The 18,078-nt window shown below is 43.3% G+C and overlaps 1 protein-coding gene across 7 annotated transcripts in view; it reads right to left on the reverse strand.

Annotated features, from left to right (window-relative positions):
* The window catches only part of LOC309333391 (P2R1A-PPP2R2A-interacting phosphatase regulator 1-like), a 27,548-nt gene extending 9,755 nt beyond the window's left edge, over positions 1-17,793 (reverse strand). For 4 of the 7 annotated variants that reach the window (XR_014152484.1, XR_014152485.1, XR_014152486.1 and 1 more), the window contains exons 1-9: positions 17,466-17,787; positions 14,839-14,917; positions 11,279-11,335; positions 9,334-9,377; positions 9,196-9,250; positions 8,920-9,021; positions 6,741-6,829; positions 603-667; positions 128-224 (exon numbers count right to left, since the gene is read on the reverse strand). Coding sequence is in view for 4 of the 7 variants with exons in the window: in XM_081846845.1 (XP_081702971.1) it covers positions 128-224; positions 603-667; positions 6,741-6,829; positions 8,920-9,021; positions 9,196-9,250; positions 9,334-9,377; positions 11,279-11,335; positions 14,839-14,917; positions 17,466-17,572 (695 nt within the window). In the remaining 3 variants the exon portion in view is untranslated. Of the gene's footprint in view, positions 1-127; positions 225-602; positions 668-6,740; positions 6,830-8,919; positions 9,022-9,195; positions 9,251-9,333; positions 9,378-11,278; positions 11,336-14,838; positions 14,918-17,465 lie in introns of all 7 variants that reach the window. The other 3 variants (XM_081846847.1, XM_081846848.1, XM_081846846.1) reach the window with 2 other exon arrangements.
* Positions 17,794-18,078: the final 285 nt, after the last annotated feature.

Below are 18,078 nucleotides of genomic sequence, written 5' to 3' on the forward strand. Positions count from 1 at the left end.
TAAAAAAATAATTGGTTTTTATCCACCCTGGGTAGGAACTAATTTGGAATGCCAGAGCATCAAAAGATACAGCGAACCAATTCTGGGCACTGATGATTAGTATATGTATTAGTAAGATTAATTTTACCATGAGCTGAGGTCAGAAAGTAGTGTCGCGTCAGGAGAAAGCATGTTGGTGGTTCCTTGGAAAAGTCTCTTGGGCTGGCTTTCGGTTTCCATTTCACCTATTGAAATCAAGCAGATTTGTTTCAGATGGTTTATTAGCCAAGAGGTGGAAGCTGCCAGAGTTACCAACAATTGAGGAGTGGCAGAATGAAGATGGTGGACTAAGCCAGAGGGGGCCAAACTCAACCCTCCAGCTGCTTGGGGACTGCAACTCCCATCATCCCTGACCACTGGTTCTGTGAGCTAGGGATGATGGGAGTTGCAGTCCCAAAACAGCTGGAGGACCAAGTTGGGCCATGCCTGATCTAGAGCAGGAGAGATGTGCGGCTCGGGTGGGCCGCAGGCCCCACAACAAGGGCTGCCCAGCAATTTGTCACCACCCCGTCACCCGGGGCGCCCTGCCTCCACTGCCCCCCTTCCTCCACCTCTGCACTTACCTTTCCTTTTGATGGGACCAAGAGCGCTGGGCCGGATGCAGTTGATTGGACTCTGGCTCCTCCTGCTAAAATCAAAGCCGGATTATGGTCTTTCCAGGAATGGGGGAACTTCCAAGGTGACAAGGTGAATGACTTTAAAGCTACTATATTGTGTTTTCAAGATTATAATCAGGGTGGATAAAAATGAATGATTTTTAATTATTTAAATCGGATTTTTTAAATAAAATGCTTTTGAAGGAAAAATCTTTCTAAAGATAGTTTTCTATTTCGGTTACATTATAGCCCAAAGGCTATTCATCAAGGAAACAAGGATCTTTTTAAAGTGCTAAAACTCAGTCTAAGGCAGGCGTGGCCAAATTTGGCCATCCAGCTGTTTGGGAACTACAACTCCCATCATCCCTAGCTCACAGGACCAGTGGTCAGGGATGATGGGAATTGTAGTCCCAAGGCAGCTGGAGGGCCAAGTTGAGCCACCACTGTTCTAGATCAGGCGTGGCCCAACTTTGCCCTCGCTGGTCTAAGGTGTGTTTAAAAAAAAATTAATTAACCACATCAGTTAACAAACATGGATACATGTTCTATAATGTTATTCCTTTAGTGAAATAAATGGTTTAAATTGTTATGAAGGAAATGATTATTTTTCTTCTTCCAATAAAGTACTGCAGAAAAGTTGTCCAAATAGAAAGAGTTAACTTATTAAACCTCACCATAATTTCATAATTGTTTCTAATGGTGTAACTAAATCAGTCATTTTTGATATAACTGTAAAAACTCCTCTGAAGATTTATGATTCCAAAAAGGAAACCTTCCTCTGTTTGTCAATATGAAGAGGATGCCAGCAAGGTTAACCCTTTCTGTAGAAAAAGGGATTTTATTATTCCCAAAAGGAAACCTTCCTCTGCTTGTCCATATTTAGAGGTTGCCTGCAAGGTTGAACCTTTCTGTAAAAAAGAAAGAAGAAAAGATTTAAATCAAGCCTTCCTGACTAGTGGTTCAAATCAAGGAATTTAAATCGTGCGTTAAATCGGTTTGATTTAAATCAAATCCACCCTGATTATAATGCTGAATAGGAAACCCTCCCCCCCAATCCTTACAAAGAGTAGCCTTTCACAAGATTTCATCCCGAAAAGAAAACACCATAATATTTTTAACCCCCGGAGGAATTTCACTGAAGATGGACTCTGTGCCCAAGCGGGTTATCAAATGAACCTCTGTTAAATGAGTCTGCTCTTTAATAAGCAAATCTACACGGTGCAGTATTTTCTGGGCAACACTAATAACATCAATATAAAGTTGAAAATAAATGCTATCATCTGCAGAAAATAAAACACAAATAATGACAAGTTATGTAACATCCGAAATGCCAATTTATATCTGCATAGATGAGGAATGCAACACACAACGTGTTTAAATGATAACTGAGAAATTTCCACAAGAAAGAAATTTATTTAAAAAATAGGCTTTAAGTAACCAGCCTGTGACTTTATAGTTTCAAATTGCGTTGTGCTGCCAGATTTGATATATAGATATATTGGTCCATCACCAAAGAGTAGTCAACGTAATGAGTTGACATTTTAAACAGTGCTGAAGCAACCTGCATAAAAGGTAAAGGTACCCCTGCCCGTACGGGCCAGTCGTGTCCGACTCTGGGGTTGTGCGCTCATCTCACTTAAGAGGCCGGGAGCCAGTGCTGTCCGGAGACACTTCCGGGTCACGTGGCCAGCGTGACAAGCTGCATCTGGCAAGCCAGCGCAGCACACGGAAACGCCGTTTACCTTCCCGCTAGTAAGTGGTCCCTATTTATATACTTGCACCCAGGGGTGCTTTCGAACTGCTAGGTTGGCAGGCGCTGGGACCGAGCAACGGGAGCACACCCCGCCGCGGGGATTCGAACCGCCGACCTGACGATCGGCAAGTCCTAGGCGCTGAGGTTTTACCCACAGTGCCACCCGCGTCCCCTGCATATTAAATAACAAATAAACAATAAATAAGGAATACGTACCAAGTAATTTTTTTAGGATATCCATACATAATACTTGTAGATCAGAGCTCTACAAGTATATATAATACTTGTAGATCAGAGCTCACTAACCAGTGTAGCTAGCTGATGCTGATAAAACTGATGTATAGAACTGATAATTATTTATTTGACACACCTGTCAATAACCTCAAGGACAGTGTAAGAAAATTGAAAGGTACAGTACATTATTTGGAAATTGTAAATTTCGGGTGACATTCTACTATTAATAATAATTAGCCACGTGCTGCGGCTGAATTTGAGTAGACAAGTAAGGCAACACACAACATATTTAAATTGTACAACTGATAATCTGGTTTTCGTGTTGGTTTTATGCAAGTGGTTTTTAATGTGAAGCGCCCCGAGAGATATGGGGCGGTGTAGAAATACAAGAAATAATAAATAATAATAACAAACACGACAACAGGCACTGTCCACCAGCATACATCTAGATTCAGGTGGGTAGCTGCATTGGTGGGACGCAGTCAAAATAAATAAATAAATAAATAAATGGTTCAGCAGTGCCTTAAGAGACCAACTCAGTTTGTTCTGGGTCAAAGCTTTCGTGGGCATTCCCCCTTCTTCTGATACACGGAAACAGAAGTCCCCTGACATTTATATATAGAGGGAGGGAGGGAGGGAGGGAGGGGGTATTTCTCCGAAGGGTAGTAGGAGATGGGTGATTTTACGGTTCCCAAAATGGAAACCTTCCTCTGTCCACATTGAGAGGATGCCAGCAAGGTCGAACCTTTCTGTAAATAAAGGATTTTATTATTTTAACAAGGAAACCTTCTTCTGCTTGTCCATATTGAGGGGATGACTTCTTCAGATATATTGAAGTGGAAGTCCCCAGGCCCTTATATATAGTGGGAGGGGAGCCCCCAGACCCTGATATATAGAGAGAGGGCGGGGTTTTTCTCCAAAGGGTAGTAGGACTCAGTGGGTATGGTCAACCTGTTGGCGACTGTGAATGACTGTAATTAGTCCTGCAGGAAAAAGCAAGGGATGGTATACAGATGACCAAAAATAGCTTTAGCTTATGCAAAATATCTATATTCCAATATCTATATTGGAATCCAATATCTATATTCAGATGAGGTCTCTCCATAGTTTTCAGTTTAGTAATAAGTTGCAATTCAGCCACTTCTCTTTCAAGTCTCTTTCTGAAATTCTTTTGCAATAAGACAGCTGCTTTCTCTGTAATAAACTGACAACTTTTCTAAATGACTATAACATACTGTCTGAAGCTCAGGCAGCTTTCTGCAAGAACCACTCAACATCAGATCACTGTCTAATGCTGTTCCTCCTAGCCGAGAAGTACACCAGACCTTGACAGGGAAAACACTTTGTGGCCTTTATGGACCTGAAATCTGCCTTTTGACTCCATCCCCAGATTCCAACTATGGGCCAAGTTACATCTAGCACTGAAGGATAAACGTCTCCTATATCTTACTAAAGCCCTGCACTGTGGAAGCAATTTGCAGGTTAGGTGTGGGTTGCAGGGCCAGCTCTCAGACTGTATTGAGATGGCCAGGGGAGTGAGACAGGGATGCATTTTGGCCCCTACTTTGTTCAGTTCGTTTCTGAATGACTTAGAGGCAAGCTTAATGGCCACGTTCCAAAAATAGGGACGAGAAAGACCCCTCTCGTTGTATGCGGATAACGCGGCCTTCCTCTCCCGAACCAGACCTGGCCTGAACTATCAACTAAGGAAATTCTGAGACTACTGCTCTGGTAATGGGTTATCCATCAGTTATGAAAAATCTAAAGTCCTGGTGTCTGAGAAGAGATTCTCCCTGAGTAAATGGGTACTGGACGGTCACAAACTAGAGCAGACCAAATTCTTCCGGTACCTAGGGCTTCTGTTCCATTATTCCAAGTCCTGGAAACATCATTGGCAGACCGCCTATCAAAAGGCGGAGGTAAGCAAACTGGCTATACTTCAATTCTTTTATACAAGGGGAGGCCATTATGTTCCATCAGCCATTAAGGTATTTAATGCAAAATCTGTCTCTCAACTCCTCTACGTGCCTCAAACGCCTGGTTCAATGGCTCATTCTCCAGGTTCAATGGCTTCCAGGCAAAGTTTCTCCGGTCCAAATTGTGTTCCAAATGCAATACTATTTTTCAAAACAGGTGAATGTCCTCTATCAACTAAAGCATGGTGGGCTGGCCTGAGATACTAGCTCAAGATCTGTGTCTTTGGCCTAGGGAAGGGCTTCCATACCTTCCATACCTAAACAATGAGGAGTTTGCCAGCTCATAGATGAAAATGATGGTTAGGAAAGCCACTTGGCTTGGTATGCCACCTTCTCTCCTGTACCATCTGGGCTATGATACTGCCTTTGAATCTCTGAGGCTAAGCCTCTGGGACATATCACATAGTGATCTCAATCTCATGTTATCTGTGGCCCATTAGAAGTAGGAATTCACTATGGGTTCGAGTTTCAGACACCTGCATGTCTTATAAATTTGTCTGTACCAACATACCGGCGTCTTTTCACCCAAGCCAGATTAAATGTATTCCCATCAGAAGTGTTAAGCGCCAGACTGAGAGGTGTTGTGGTTGTTGTTGTCGTGTCCGCCTCTTTGTGACCCCCTGGACCAGAGCACGCCAGGCACTTCTGTCTTCCACTGCCTCCCGCAGTTTGGTCAAACTCATGCTGGTAGCTTCGAGAACACTATCCAACCATCTTGTCCTCTGTCGTTCCCTTCTCCTTGTGCCCTCCATCTTTCCCAACATCAGGGGCTTTCCAGGGAGTCTTCTCTTCTCATGAGGTGGCCAAAGTCTTGGAGCCTCAGCTTCAGGATCTGTCCTTCCAGTGAGCACTCAGGGCTGATTTCCTTCAGAATGGATAGGTTTGATCTTCTTGCAGTCCATGGGACTCTCAAGAGTCTCCTCCAGCACCATAATTCAAAAGCACCCATTCTTTGGCGATCAGCCTTCTTTATGGTTCAGCTCTCACTTCCATACAATGCTACTGGGAAAACCAGAGCTTTTACTATACGGACCTTTATTGGCAAGGTGATTTCTCTACTTTTTAAGATGCTGTCTAGGTTTGTCATTGCTTTTCTCCCAAGAATCAGGCGTCTTTTAATTTCGTGGCTGCTGTCACCATCTGCAGTGATCATGGAGCCCAAGAAAGTAAAATCGCTCACTGCTTCCAGATTGAGAGGTATCCCTTATCAAAATAGGATCTGTGTGCGCTCTCAGGACGTCGACTGCATGAGGCATATTTTATTGCATTGCGGACAATATGATCAAGCTAGGGAACTATAGATTAAACCACTATTGGCAAATCGGCTGGGTCAATCTGAAGCCTACTATATCAAATATCTTCTGGACGACAAGTCCAATGATATCACAGTGGCCGTGGCAAAGTTTCTTTCAGTAGTCATACAAATCAAAGATAAACATACCCATGACTAAACAAATAACGCTTCGGTCTCCCTTCTCTGGGGGGTTGTCTGTATTAATCTATTTTATTTTGAATCCATTTTATGGGTCGTTGGACCACATAACATAATAAAGATTATTATTATTATAGAAACAGTTAACTTATTAAACCTCACAATAATTTCATAATTATCTGTCAATCAATGTATTTTTAATAGTAGAACCAAATCAGTCATTTTGGATAGAACTGTAAAAACTGGGAATTTATTATTTTCCAAAAATGAAAACTTAAAATAAATTGTCATAATTTGTTTATGAAACAAATTTCATAATTATCTGTCAATCAATGTATTTCTAAGATTAGGACCAAATCAGCAATTTTTGATAAAACTGTAAAAACTACTCTGAAAATTTATTATTTTCCAAAAAGGAAAACTTTAAACAAATCCTGATTTCCAGATGAATAGCCTTTGGACTCGAATGTCACTTAAACAGAAAACTATCTTTAGAAAGATTTTTCCTCCAACAGCATTTTATTTTAAAAATCTGATTAAAATAAAAAAAAGAATCCCGATTTTTTTAAAAAAAATATTTTTAAAAAATCAATGGTTTTTATGCACCCTGATATATTCCATTCACAGGCATAGTTCATGTACAGTATAAATTAACAGTACAGAAGTCAAACTGATTATTAAGAAACACTTCCACAGATACAGTGACTTACTTTGAAAATCTCCTTGTGGGGCTGGGAATTGGGCTTGGAGGCAGTCCATTACTACTCACAAACATTTGCAGGGAGGGAGAAAAGCATTGCTAGGAAAGACAAGCACAGCATTGAAAAGCACCTGAAACGATGTTTTAAATAAGTCTTATCAACATATAAACACCAGTGAAATTAGCTAAAAATGTATAACACAATGAATCGTCGTTGGAAACGTAAAGAAAAGGAAGCTACTTTTTAACCGTATGTGGTTTAAAAAAAATGTTGAAACATACATTTATTTTAAAAAAACAAAACAAAACCCAGAAGCCTTCTTACTAGGAATTGTGGGTAATGAAATACATAAGCAATATAAAAGACTGTTTTTTATCTGCAAAAACTGCAGCAAGAATATTATTAGCCCAGAGATGGAAGCACATGAGATGCCAATGAAAGAAGAAGGGCTGACGAAATTAATGGACTATGGTGAGCTGGCAAAACTTGCAGGGAAAACTCGGAACCAGCAAGACCAGACTTTCCTGAAAGATTGGAATAAACTTACAGAATACTTGAAAGACAATTGTAAAAAACTAACTTCACTAGTAGGGTTGCAAGAAGTTTTACAAGGTGGACTTTATCCATTATTTCAAAGTATAATTTAAAAATGGTTGATTTACGATTAGGATTTCTTAGTACAGTCATACCTCAGGTTAAAGACGCTTCGGGTTAAATCTTTTCAGGCTGCGTTCCGCAGCAACCCGGAAGTAACGGAACAGGTTACTTCTGGGTTTCGCCGCTCAGAATGACGTCACACGCATGCGCTGATGTGGCAAATCGCAACCCGCACACTTGCAGATGCGGGTTGCGTTCTGCTCACGATGCAAAGGGGGCTCTGGAACGGATCCCGTTCGCATCCAGAGGTACCACTGTATTTTTTTGTCTATAAGACTAGGGTTTCCCCCTGAAAAATAATGTCCAAAACTGAGGGGCATCTTATACACGCGGGCCATCTCCCCCCCCCTTTCATAAATCAGGGTTCCTAAAAATAGGGGGCATCTTATAGACAGAAAAATACGATTAAGATTTAATAGTACCATATTTTTCTGCCTATAAGACACGCCCATGAATAGGACACCCCCTATTTTTGAGGACTCCGATTTAAGAAAATGGCGGTGAGACGTATACGTGTATAAAACGCCCCAAATTTTCGACATTATTTTTTTAGGGGGAAAACCTAGTCTTATACACGGAAAAACACGGTAATAATTACAATTCCAAAATGCAGTATTAGATAATAAGTGGGGAAACAATGAGTCAAGGAGGAGAGAAGTCTCAGGCTGTTGTAGCCAAATGCTTTCTATATTATATATAAATTGCATGTTATGTTTAGAACGTTTGCAAAAAAATAATAAAAATTATGATATTAAAAAAAGTTTTATAAACATATTGCAAACATCGGATGCTTTTTTCTCACTTAAAAAGCGCTGTCATCAGAAACCACTGTGATACTCTAGCAGGTTCTCAAAATTGGTGCTCAGGATTTCACTATTCCACCCCTGCTAGTGAAGGAAGCTGAAATGACGCTACATGGTACTCCTTCCGGCACAAATTACTTTGACATTAAATCCGGCTCCAAACCACTGGAAATCTTAATTCAGCTGCCCATGTAGCTTCTGAGCATTCAGCATTCGGTTGCATGCTTTGGATCAAAGGTTTTGTGGAGTTAGTGAGCAGGGAATCTACGTTTTTTACCAAGGCAAGCTTTAATGCGACGGTGTTTTTGTTTTTAACTTGACTACATGGGAAAGTAAAGGATATTTATCTCTCCATTTCTGGACAGAAGCAACAAGAAGGCTTGGTGCCCACAGCCCTCTCTGAAGATTATTAATGAGCTTATCAGTCCAAAAGATTTGAGGCCCCGCTATAAAGTGGTACCTCTGGTTAAGAACTTAATTCGTTCTGGAGGTCCATTCTTAACCTGAAGCACCACTTTAGCTAATGGGACCTCTCGCTGGTGCCGCGCGATTTCTGTTCTCATCCTGAAGCAAAGTTCTTAACCTGAGGTACTATTTCTGGGTTAGCGGAGTCTGTAACCCGAAGTGTTTGTAACCCAAGGTACCACTGTATATCATTTAGTTCCTGTAGTCTTCCCACACTGCTGCTTCCCTTGCAACTCCCAAACTGAGGAAGCTCTCTGGCATACCTTTCCAATCCCCCTCGTAGGCGAAGGTGCCGGAGAGACGGGAATGAAGTCTATCCTCTTTGGAGACGAGGATTTTTCCGATTTGTCCAAGTCGTTGTCACTCTGAGAACACAAAAGGGTAATGTTGACAGCCTCACGGGACGCAGCGGCACTAGAGGCAGCGCCATAAAGATCCCGATGAAAAAGAGAACGGCCAATCACTCCATCCCCCACTCTGAGCTCACTGGTTAAGTCAGGGAGTGGAATTAAAATATTAAACATCTGTAAAAGGATTACCAGGCTCAAGCTTTCTTCCCATGATTGGCTTATCTGCATTGCTGTTTGGACTTCCCTAAAACACAAAAAGGCTCATCAGTGGCGACAAGAGAACACAGTATCTGCTTTTTTAAAAAACAGCAGTTCAGTTGCGCCTACCTTTCATGCGCCGCTTCTCTGTTCATCAAATCCACTCCTTCCTCCTGGAGTACAAGAATTCACAGCTTAGTTCTCAATGACTTCCTGCTCCGCAAAATTATCATTTTCTATATCAACCACATAGCCTATATCAGGCACCGGCCAACTCAGCCCTCAAGCTGTTTTGGGACTACAACTCCCATCATCCCTAGCTAACAGGACCAGTGGTCAGGGAGGATGGGCGTTGTAGTCCCAAAACATCTGAAGGGCTGAGTTGGCCTAGGCCTGTCCTATATCAGCAGAATCTAATATATCCTATATCAAGGGTAGGCAAACTAAGGCCCGCTGGCCAAATCCAGCTCATTGGCCTTCTCAATCCAGCCCGGAGACGGTCCTGGAATCAGCCTATTTTGACATGAGTAGAATGTGTCCATTTATTTAAAATGCACCTCTGGGTTATTTGTGGGGCATAGGAATTCGTTCATTTTTATTTCTTCAAAATATAGTCTGGTGTGAGTGACAGTGGACCCCACAAGGTGTGAGTGACAGTGGACCAGCCCCGTGCTGAAAAAGTTTGCTGACCCCTGATCTACAGGGACTGTTTGAAACTAGTAGACTCCATGCCAAACTGTGTTCAAATGCTGCTTAAAAAGAGCAGAGGTCACCTCTGTCACTAATGTACATGTAATGGTGTCTATTCCACCTGTCTGTTCATAAAGTCCAAACCATCCACATGAAAGGTTGTTACAGTTCCATAAAATCCTTTCACAGAGTCTAAGACAAGAATTTCCGAAATATTGGCCTTGTTTCGCCATCCTGGGCTTCATCAGTAGTTAAAGCTCTAAGTAATGCAAATATATACAATATCATTACACGAATGGACCTTATGCATGAACTGACTATAGAATGATCTGATCCACTGGGTCTTCTGCTTTGTTCGTTTGTTGAATTTTATGAGTTACTTCTGTTGAAATTTACAATTTGATTCTATGAATAGTATACCTTATTTATCTAAGAACACAGCTGGTTACATCTCATGTGCTTATTGAGTTTCCAAAGTCATGCTCAAGGCTTACAACATACTATAAAAAATTTGTAACTACAAATAAAAGTAGTCACATACAATAAAGAAAACATCCAATAGTACACAACCAAATAGAACAATTTCCATGTAAAATGTAAGATTCCAAATAAAGATACAGTACAAAATATTAACAGCAACAACACCCCCAACAAAAGCTCCAGTCCAAGATTATATAGAGACCATTATACTGGGTTCTAAACAAGAGTATGATGATGATGATGATGATGATGATGATGATGATATAGCTCAGCTTCTAGAATGCAAGTAGGAGGATTCCAATTAGCAACGGCCAAAGGTTAAATCAGGCACATCCAAACTCAGCCCTCCAGCTGTTTGGGGACTACAACTCCCACCATCCCTAGCTAGCAGGACCAGCGGTCAGGGATGATGGGAATTGTAGTCCCAAAACATCCAGAGGGCAGAGTTTGCCTATGCCTGGGTTAAATGCACACCGTGGGACCCCAGACCTGCAAACAAGAACGTGCCCTTAAGTTGCATTTAACTGCCGTATTTTTCCGTCTATAAGACGCCCCCAAGTATAAGACGCCCCCCCCCCAAATTCTGAACATTATCTTTTCAGGGGAAACCCTAGTCTTATACACGGAAAAATCTGCGCTTCTGAAAATTAGGGAGAGGTGGAATAGGGTCATGGAGACCCCAATTCTAACAACCATATGTGGAAGCTAGAAAAATTTAGCTAAGAAACCCAGAGTTTTTTTCCTTTTAGGAAGGCAAAAAAATAGAGCTTGGTTTGGGAGTGGAGCACACAAGACAACTGTTTTCTTCAAAGAACTGAGATATTATTGAGAGGCCAATTCCAAAGAACTTTTATATATGTTTGTACTTTAATGACAGTGCCCAAAAAAGTGAAATGTTGCTTACCCTTCTGATCTGATGGAGTCGGCTGCTGGGGATACGAATTGTAGAGGAAGAGATCAGCTGCAGGAGAGAAGGAAGAAGGCACAGACCTTTCAGATGTTACCTTTCTTTGGCTGGGCTGAAAACCGACACTCAATCAAGAACCTGGCACGCCACTTTGTAAAGACGGAAAGATGAGCCGTTAATAAAAATTGCCCACAGAACTTGTATAGTAATAACACCAGGGTGGATAAAAATCAACTATATTTTTTTTTTTAAAAAAAGTTTAAATTGGATTTTTTTTAAAATTTACCGTATTTTTCCGTGTCTTTTGGGGGGGGGTTTACCCCAAAAATAGGTTTAAAATTGGGGCTCATCTTATACATGAGTAGTGCTGAGGGGTGTTTTCTTAATTTGGAGTCCCCCATGGGGGCATCTTATACACAGAAAATTTCGGTAAATCGGATTTTGAAAATAAAACGCTTTTGGAGGAAAAGTCTTTTTAAAGATAGTTTTCTATTTAAGTGACATTCTAGTCCAAAGGCTGTTCATCAGGAAAGAAGGATTCGTTTAAAGCAGAGGTTGTCAAACTAAGGCTGGATATGGCCCACTGGGCTCATTAATCCGGCCCACGAACCTTGCAGGACCCTACCACCCACTTGGTCAGTCCCCGCGCTAAACAGGCGCGGTGCAGAGGCCTCACCACGCGGAAAACGACTTCCGCGATGCCCCTTGAGCAGGAGGAAGCGGCTGAGTGGGAAGGAAGCGGCAGCGGCGTGGAGGCTCCCTCCGCCACCAGGTCAGCGGCATGGCCTCTGTACTCCGCCAAGACAGGGGATGCCGACGCTGCCGAAGATGGGGCAGCGCCAGTGGCTGTGGCGTGAGTGGCATAAGGGGGGGCATTCCGGAGGGGGGTGCTTTTGGGAGGCGGTGGGTCCGGCCCTCAACAACGTCTGAGGGAGAGTGGACTGGCCCCCTCCTGAAAAAGTTTGCTGACCCCTGATTTAAAGTTTTTCATGTGTGCTAAAACTCGAAGTTTTTTTAATATTAAAAAAATTAATTTAACCACAAGCATGGTTTACAAGCATGGGTCCATATGCTATCATGTTCTTGTTTTAGTGAAATATGAAGGAAATGATTATTTTTCTCCTTCTAATCAAGTACAGCAGAAATGTTGTCCAAATATAAACAGTTAACTTATTAAACCTCACCATAATTTCATAATTATCTTTCAATGTATTTCTAATAGTTTAACCACATCAGTTAACAAACATGGATCCATGTACTATGTTATTGTTTTAGTAAAATAAATGGTTTAAATTGTTATGAAGGAAATGATTATTTTTCTCCTTCCAATCAAGTACAGCAGAAAAGTTGTCTAAACAGAAACAATGATCTCTTTATTTCTGATAGTAGAACCAATCAGTCATTTCTGATGTGACTGTAAAAATGACTGAAAATTTAAGATTCCAAAAATGAAACCTTCCTCTGGTTCTCAATATGAAGAGGATGCCAGCAAGATTAAACCTTTCTGTAAAAAAATGATTTAAATCAAGTCTTACTTACTAGTGGTTTAAATCGTGATTTAAATCAAATCCACCCTGAAGAACACTAATATTTCCACAGCTATTTCCCAAGGACTATGGATTATGGTAGATATGCATTCCACCCATTTTAATGTAGGAGAAATATACTACCACTCAGCCTCTACTCCAAGGCAGGTGGCCCTGAAAACTCCTTATTTTTATAGCATTGAAAGAATATTCATTCTTCTTAAAAGGAAAGAGGAATGACAGTTTCTCTCATGCAGACACAGTCAAACTCCATCATATAAATCTGTTGCAAAGGAAGGTAATATTACTCTGAATATTTTAACAACAATAGAACCTGAAAACACCTTCATTGGTGGCTAAGAAGAGTTGAAACATTATTTATATGTGAAATTTCAGGTGCAAAACTTATTTTTCTCATCTTTGCTGTTCATCTGGTGGAGATGAGACTGATACTAAAGCTAATTCAATCTCGGGGCAAAATTAGCTGAATTAATCCCTGCCATTGAAAATGTTATCAGCAAGTTTCTCATCTTGCAAAAACTTATGGAAAGAGGAAATAAAGTTATAAAGTTTACTGCATGCTCAACAATTCCAACCCTAAAAAAAGCTCAACAACTTGAATCCTAAAAGAAGCTCAACAGCTTTGGGGCAAAAACGTAAGAAAAGCTCAGCACTCAGCAGCATCAAGCCTAAAAAAAGCTCTACAACTTTGGGATAAAATCCTTAAAATCCTAAAAGAAGCTCAACAGCTTTGGGGCAAAACCGTAAAAAAATCTCAACAACTTCAATCCTGAGATATGTCATGAATAGCTAAGCTCCAGAGCAGAGTTTCTCAGTGGGCTGGCAGGGCATATTTCTATTTGCAGTTTCTATTTGTGTGATTACGTCGGGCGCGATGGGAAGCCTGGCCTCAAGTTGGAGTTCTGCCCTGGTGGGAAACTGAGACATGCAAACAGCAGCGATTGTAAAAAAACGATGTCTGGATCAGAAAAGAAGCCTGCGTACCCAAGAAGTAAAGAGGAGAGTCAACCCAGAGGAATTTAATTAATTTCCACGTAATATAGTCAGGAAGCATGCCCCACAACACTGTATTATATACAGACATATACAGCTCATTAAGAGACACCAGAGAGAACTTGCACGCACACACACATATATATGTTTATGTTTGTGTGTGTGTGTGTGTGTATATATGTGTGTGTGTGTGTGTGTATGCATGCTCCAGAGCACAATCTGGACACGAGAGCGTTAACTCCTTGGTAGGAGAGTCATATCAGAGCAAGCATCCCCAAACTCGGCCCTCCAACTGTTTGGGGACTACAATTCCCATCATCCCTGACCACTGGTCCTGTTAGCTAGGGCTGATGGGTGTTGTAGTCCCAAAACATCTGGAGGGCCAAGTTTAAATAGTTTGGATTGGATAGTACAGCACACACGTCAACTGTGACATGGAAATCTGGTTTATTCTGGTTTATTATCTGGAGTTGGGACACGGGTGGCGCTGTGGGTAAAACCTCAGTGCCTAGGACTTGCCGATCGTATGGTCGGCGGTTCGAAGCCCCGCGGCGGGGTGAGCTCCTGTCGTTTGGTCCCAGCTCCTGCCCACCTAGCAGTTCAAAAGCACCCTTAAGTGCGAGTAGATAAATAGGTACCGCTTTCTAGAGGGAAGGTAAACGGCGTTTCCATGTGCTGCGCTGGTGCAGGCTCACCAGAGCAGCTTCGTTACGCTGGCCACGTGACCCAGAGGTGTCCTCGGACAGCGCTGGCCCCCGGCCTCTTAAGCGAGATGGGCACGCAACCCCAGAGTCGGTCATGACTGGCCCGTATGGGCAGGGGTACCTTTACCTTTATTATCTGGAGTTAACAGTAACATTAAAGCAGGCATAGGCAAACTCGGCCCTCCAGCAACCAAATCAGCTTTGATCAAAATGCAACAGGGCCTCCACCGCCTGTCAGTCAGTCTCCCGCACAGCCTCCATCTTCCACAAACCGCTGGGGTTCGAAAGCTCTTTGGATCTCCCCAATGCTTACCATGCTGTGCCGGTTCACGACCGTTGTGCTGTTCCGGCGGGTGCGCAAGACGTGCGGCTGGAAGACCTGGGAATTATCACTGAAAGAAGCGAAAGCGTCTATTACGTTATGCAGATAACTATCCTTCCCTTCCCACACGTTTCTCTCCCATCTGAATGTAGACTATCAACTTTGGAAGAGGCTGCTTGGTTTGTTCGGAAATGTGCCACATATATTGCTGGCTCTATATAAATACGTAGCTCCCATGCACAGCTGACACAATATCACCTGTGGCACTCTGAATCCTGGCCACACTACTGCCCTGCATCATCATCATCATCATCATCAACCTTTATTGCGGTCCAAAGACCCATTGAACAATTTCAGGACAAAATACAGTTATGACAGCCAACCACAAAAGAAAGAGAAACCGAAGCGGTCGTTTTGCTATGTCTCAAGCATGAAGATCTTTGTTTCTTTTAACTTCCGAAAAAAACTTTGCCGCAGCCAGTGCAATATTATTGGACCTGTCCTCCAAAAGATGTTTAATATGGGACGCTTCAGATTTTCCCGGCAGATTTGCCAGAAGGGGTTTGATCAGTTGGTCCCTTGCTTGCTTCTACTGCCCACATCGCAGTAAAATATGCTTCATGCAATCGATGTCCTGAGAACATAAACAAAGCCAGTTCTGAAAAGGGATGCCTCTCAGTCTACCATTCAGCACTTCCGATGGAAATACATTTAGTCTGGCTTGGTAAATAAACACTAATATGTTGGTACGGACAGGTTCCTAAGATATGAGGATATCTGAAAGTCATACCTGTATTGGATTCCAGCTGCGACCGGGCTACAAATTACATAAGATCGGGACTGCAGGTCGCTATGTGAAATGTCCCAAAATCTTTGCCCCAGGGATTCAAGGGCGGTATCATAGCTTTTCTGGATTTTCTGGCCATAGTTTTCAGCCATGGGCTGATAAACTCCTTGTTGGTTAAATGTAGAAGTAATCCCTCCCCCAGGCCAAGTACTGAGATCTTGCACCTGTATCTCAGAGCAACCCACCATACTTTAGTGGAGAGGCATTCACCTGTTTCCAAGAATTGAATTTGGGACACAGTTTGGGATCTGTAATAGGGACTGAAGAAACTTTGTGTGGAACCCATCTAACTTAGGAAATGAACTACTGCCATGCGCTCTACGTGGGGCTGCCTTTGAAGGTGACTTGGAAACTGCAATTAATCCAGAATGCGGCAGCTAGACTGGTGACTGGGGGCGGCTGCCGAGACCATATAAATAAGGAAATAAGGATTTGTTTAAAGTTTCTCATGTGTGCTAAAACTCTGACTAAAAAAAATTGTTTAACCACGTCGGTTCACAAACATGGATCCATATGCTATCATGTTATTGTTATAGTGGAATACATGGTTTAAATGGTTATGAAGGAAAAGATTTTTCTCCTTCCAATCAAGTACAGTGTCCAAATAAAAATAATTTCATCATTATCTGTCTACGTATTTCTAATAATATAACCAAATCAGTCATTTCTGATGTCACTGTAAAAACAACTCTGAAAATTTATTCTTCCAAAAATGCAATCTTCCTCTGGTTGTCAATACGAAGAGGATGCCAGCAAGGATAAACCTTTCTGTAAAAAAATGGATTTAAATCAAGCCTTACTGACTAGTGATTTAAATCAAATCCACGCTGCTTTTCCTCCAGGGGAACCCCCAGCTCACCTGGCGCAAGAACTGCTTTTAAGCCTTCCATTGCACATATATATACAGGCAAGGTGCCTATAAACAATATTCACATTTCTGCTCTGGGACTGTAAGCGTGGTAGTTGGGCATCCTATACGTCTCATAATTCCCACGTCGACCCTAAGTTCGGCTTCGTTGCACATGATGGATCTTGGTCTCTTCGAGTCTCGAGTACGCCCATTCATTTCAAGCAGGCATGGCACAACCTGTCCCTCCAGCTGTTTTGGGACTACAACTCCCATCACTCCTAGCTAACAGGACCAGTGGTCAGGGATGATGGGAACTGTAGTCCCAAAGCAGCTGGCGGGCCAAGTTGGGCCACCACTACTCTAGATCAGGCATGGCCCAACTTGGCCCTCCAGCTGTTTGGGCACTACAACTCCCATTATCCCTAGGGATGATGGACATTGTAGTCCCAAAGCAGCTGGAGGGCTAGGGGGCGGTGCTACCTCCGGGGGTGATGCCCCCTTTCTGCCCTTCCCGACCCCAATGCCCTTTTTAAAATAATAACCATTATTTTAAACAGTGGAAACAGTTGGTCCTAGCAAGTGTTAACCTCTCTTAATTCCAACCTGATAATTGCCACCTGCCCAGGTTATAACTTGTCTGAATTAATTTTAAGATCAATTTTAATTAACTGATGTCTGTTTTTATGCATACTGTGTTGTTTTTACTATGTTAGCCGCCCGAGCCTGGCCTCCGCCAGGGAGGACGAGATACAAATAAAAAATATTTATTATTATTATTATTATTATTATTATTATTATTATTATTATTATTATTATTTCTCCTGTGGCCAAGGGCCAGGCCCAAGAGCAGGAGGTGCCCCTGCCCTCCCCTCACCCAGCCATGGCCCATCCCTCCATCCCCGACGGAGGGCCGTGCCTCACCTGAGCCCGTGGATGAGCGGGGCGCTGTTGGAGCGCCTCAGGCCGCCCCCCTCGCTCCCGGCCGGCGGCAGCTCCAGGTCCAGTTCCATCTTCTCGGCCTGGGCCATGGAGGCGGCGGCGGCGGGCCTGCTCACCGAGGGCGGCTCGGCTGCGGCTCCTCAGGCCCGGCCTCCCAGCTGCGGCGGAAGGAGCATGGCAGCGCCCGCGGAGGGCTTGCCCGGGGGAGGCGGCTCCTCCTGCCCGTCGTCGCCTCAGCTTCGCCTCCGGAGCGGCGTCGGAGCGCCTCCTCAGGCGGAGGCCGGCCAGCCGGTAGGCGTTGCGCACGCGCGCGCACGCGTACTGGATCGCCCGGCTGATGGGCGAGAGGAAAGGAAAGGGCTGCTCCTGCGCATGCGTGCGTCCTTCTCGCCGGAGCACAGCGTCGATGGGCCTCCTCAGGCGGAGGCGGGCCAGCCGGGGAGGCGGTGCGCCTGCGGGTGTGTGCGCGCGCTGGCTGCTGGGAGAGGAGGGAAACGGTGGGCCGGCCCTTCACGCATGCACCCCGCTGCTCCTGCGCATGTCGGCCTCTGCGCGTGCGTACGTCTGGCCGGAGCACCTCCCAAGGAGGAGGAGT

Source organism: Podarcis erhardii (genome assembly GCF_964252035.2).
Source record: "Podarcis erhardii genome assembly, chromosome: Z".
Lineage (NCBI taxonomy): Eukaryota > Metazoa > Chordata > Lepidosauria > Squamata > Lacertidae > Podarcis > Podarcis erhardii.